Consider the following 284-nt stretch of genomic DNA (forward strand, 5'->3'; position numbering starts at 1 on the left):
TCCCTCCTCGTCTACTTCTTGTGTGTCTTCATCCATGGTCTCTTCTTCTGTTGGTGCAGCAGAGGAAGGCTCTGGCTCAAGTCTGCTTGTTAAATTATCCTCGAGGTCTTTTCTCTTGTACTTTCGCAGCTTGAGGTTTGATAGGAACCTCAATTCTCCAGACCAAGACTTGAAAGTTTGCAAGTTCTTTGGGCAGAAGAAGTCAACTGTTTCTGGTGGGTGGAGAGAGACAGGTGAGCACAGGGATTGGATTTGTAATTAAGTTGTCCTTACTTTTACAACAC

At 44.7% G+C, this 284-nt stretch overlaps 1 protein-coding gene across 1 annotated transcript in view; it reads right to left on the reverse strand.

The window, feature by feature from the left end:
* The window catches only part of LOC119585035 (translation machinery-associated protein 16-like), a gene marked incomplete at its 3' end in the record, with an annotated part of 5,150 nt that continues 4,866 nt past the window's right edge, over positions 1-284 (reverse strand). The window contains 1 exon segment of the mRNA XM_037933652.1: positions 1-212. Coding sequence (XP_037789580.1) covers positions 1-212 — 212 coding nt within the window.

Source organism: Penaeus monodon, chromosome 19, assembly GCF_015228065.2.
Source record: "Penaeus monodon isolate SGIC_2016 chromosome 19, NSTDA_Pmon_1, whole genome shotgun sequence".
NCBI lineage: Eukaryota > Metazoa > Arthropoda > Malacostraca > Decapoda > Penaeidae > Penaeus > Penaeus monodon.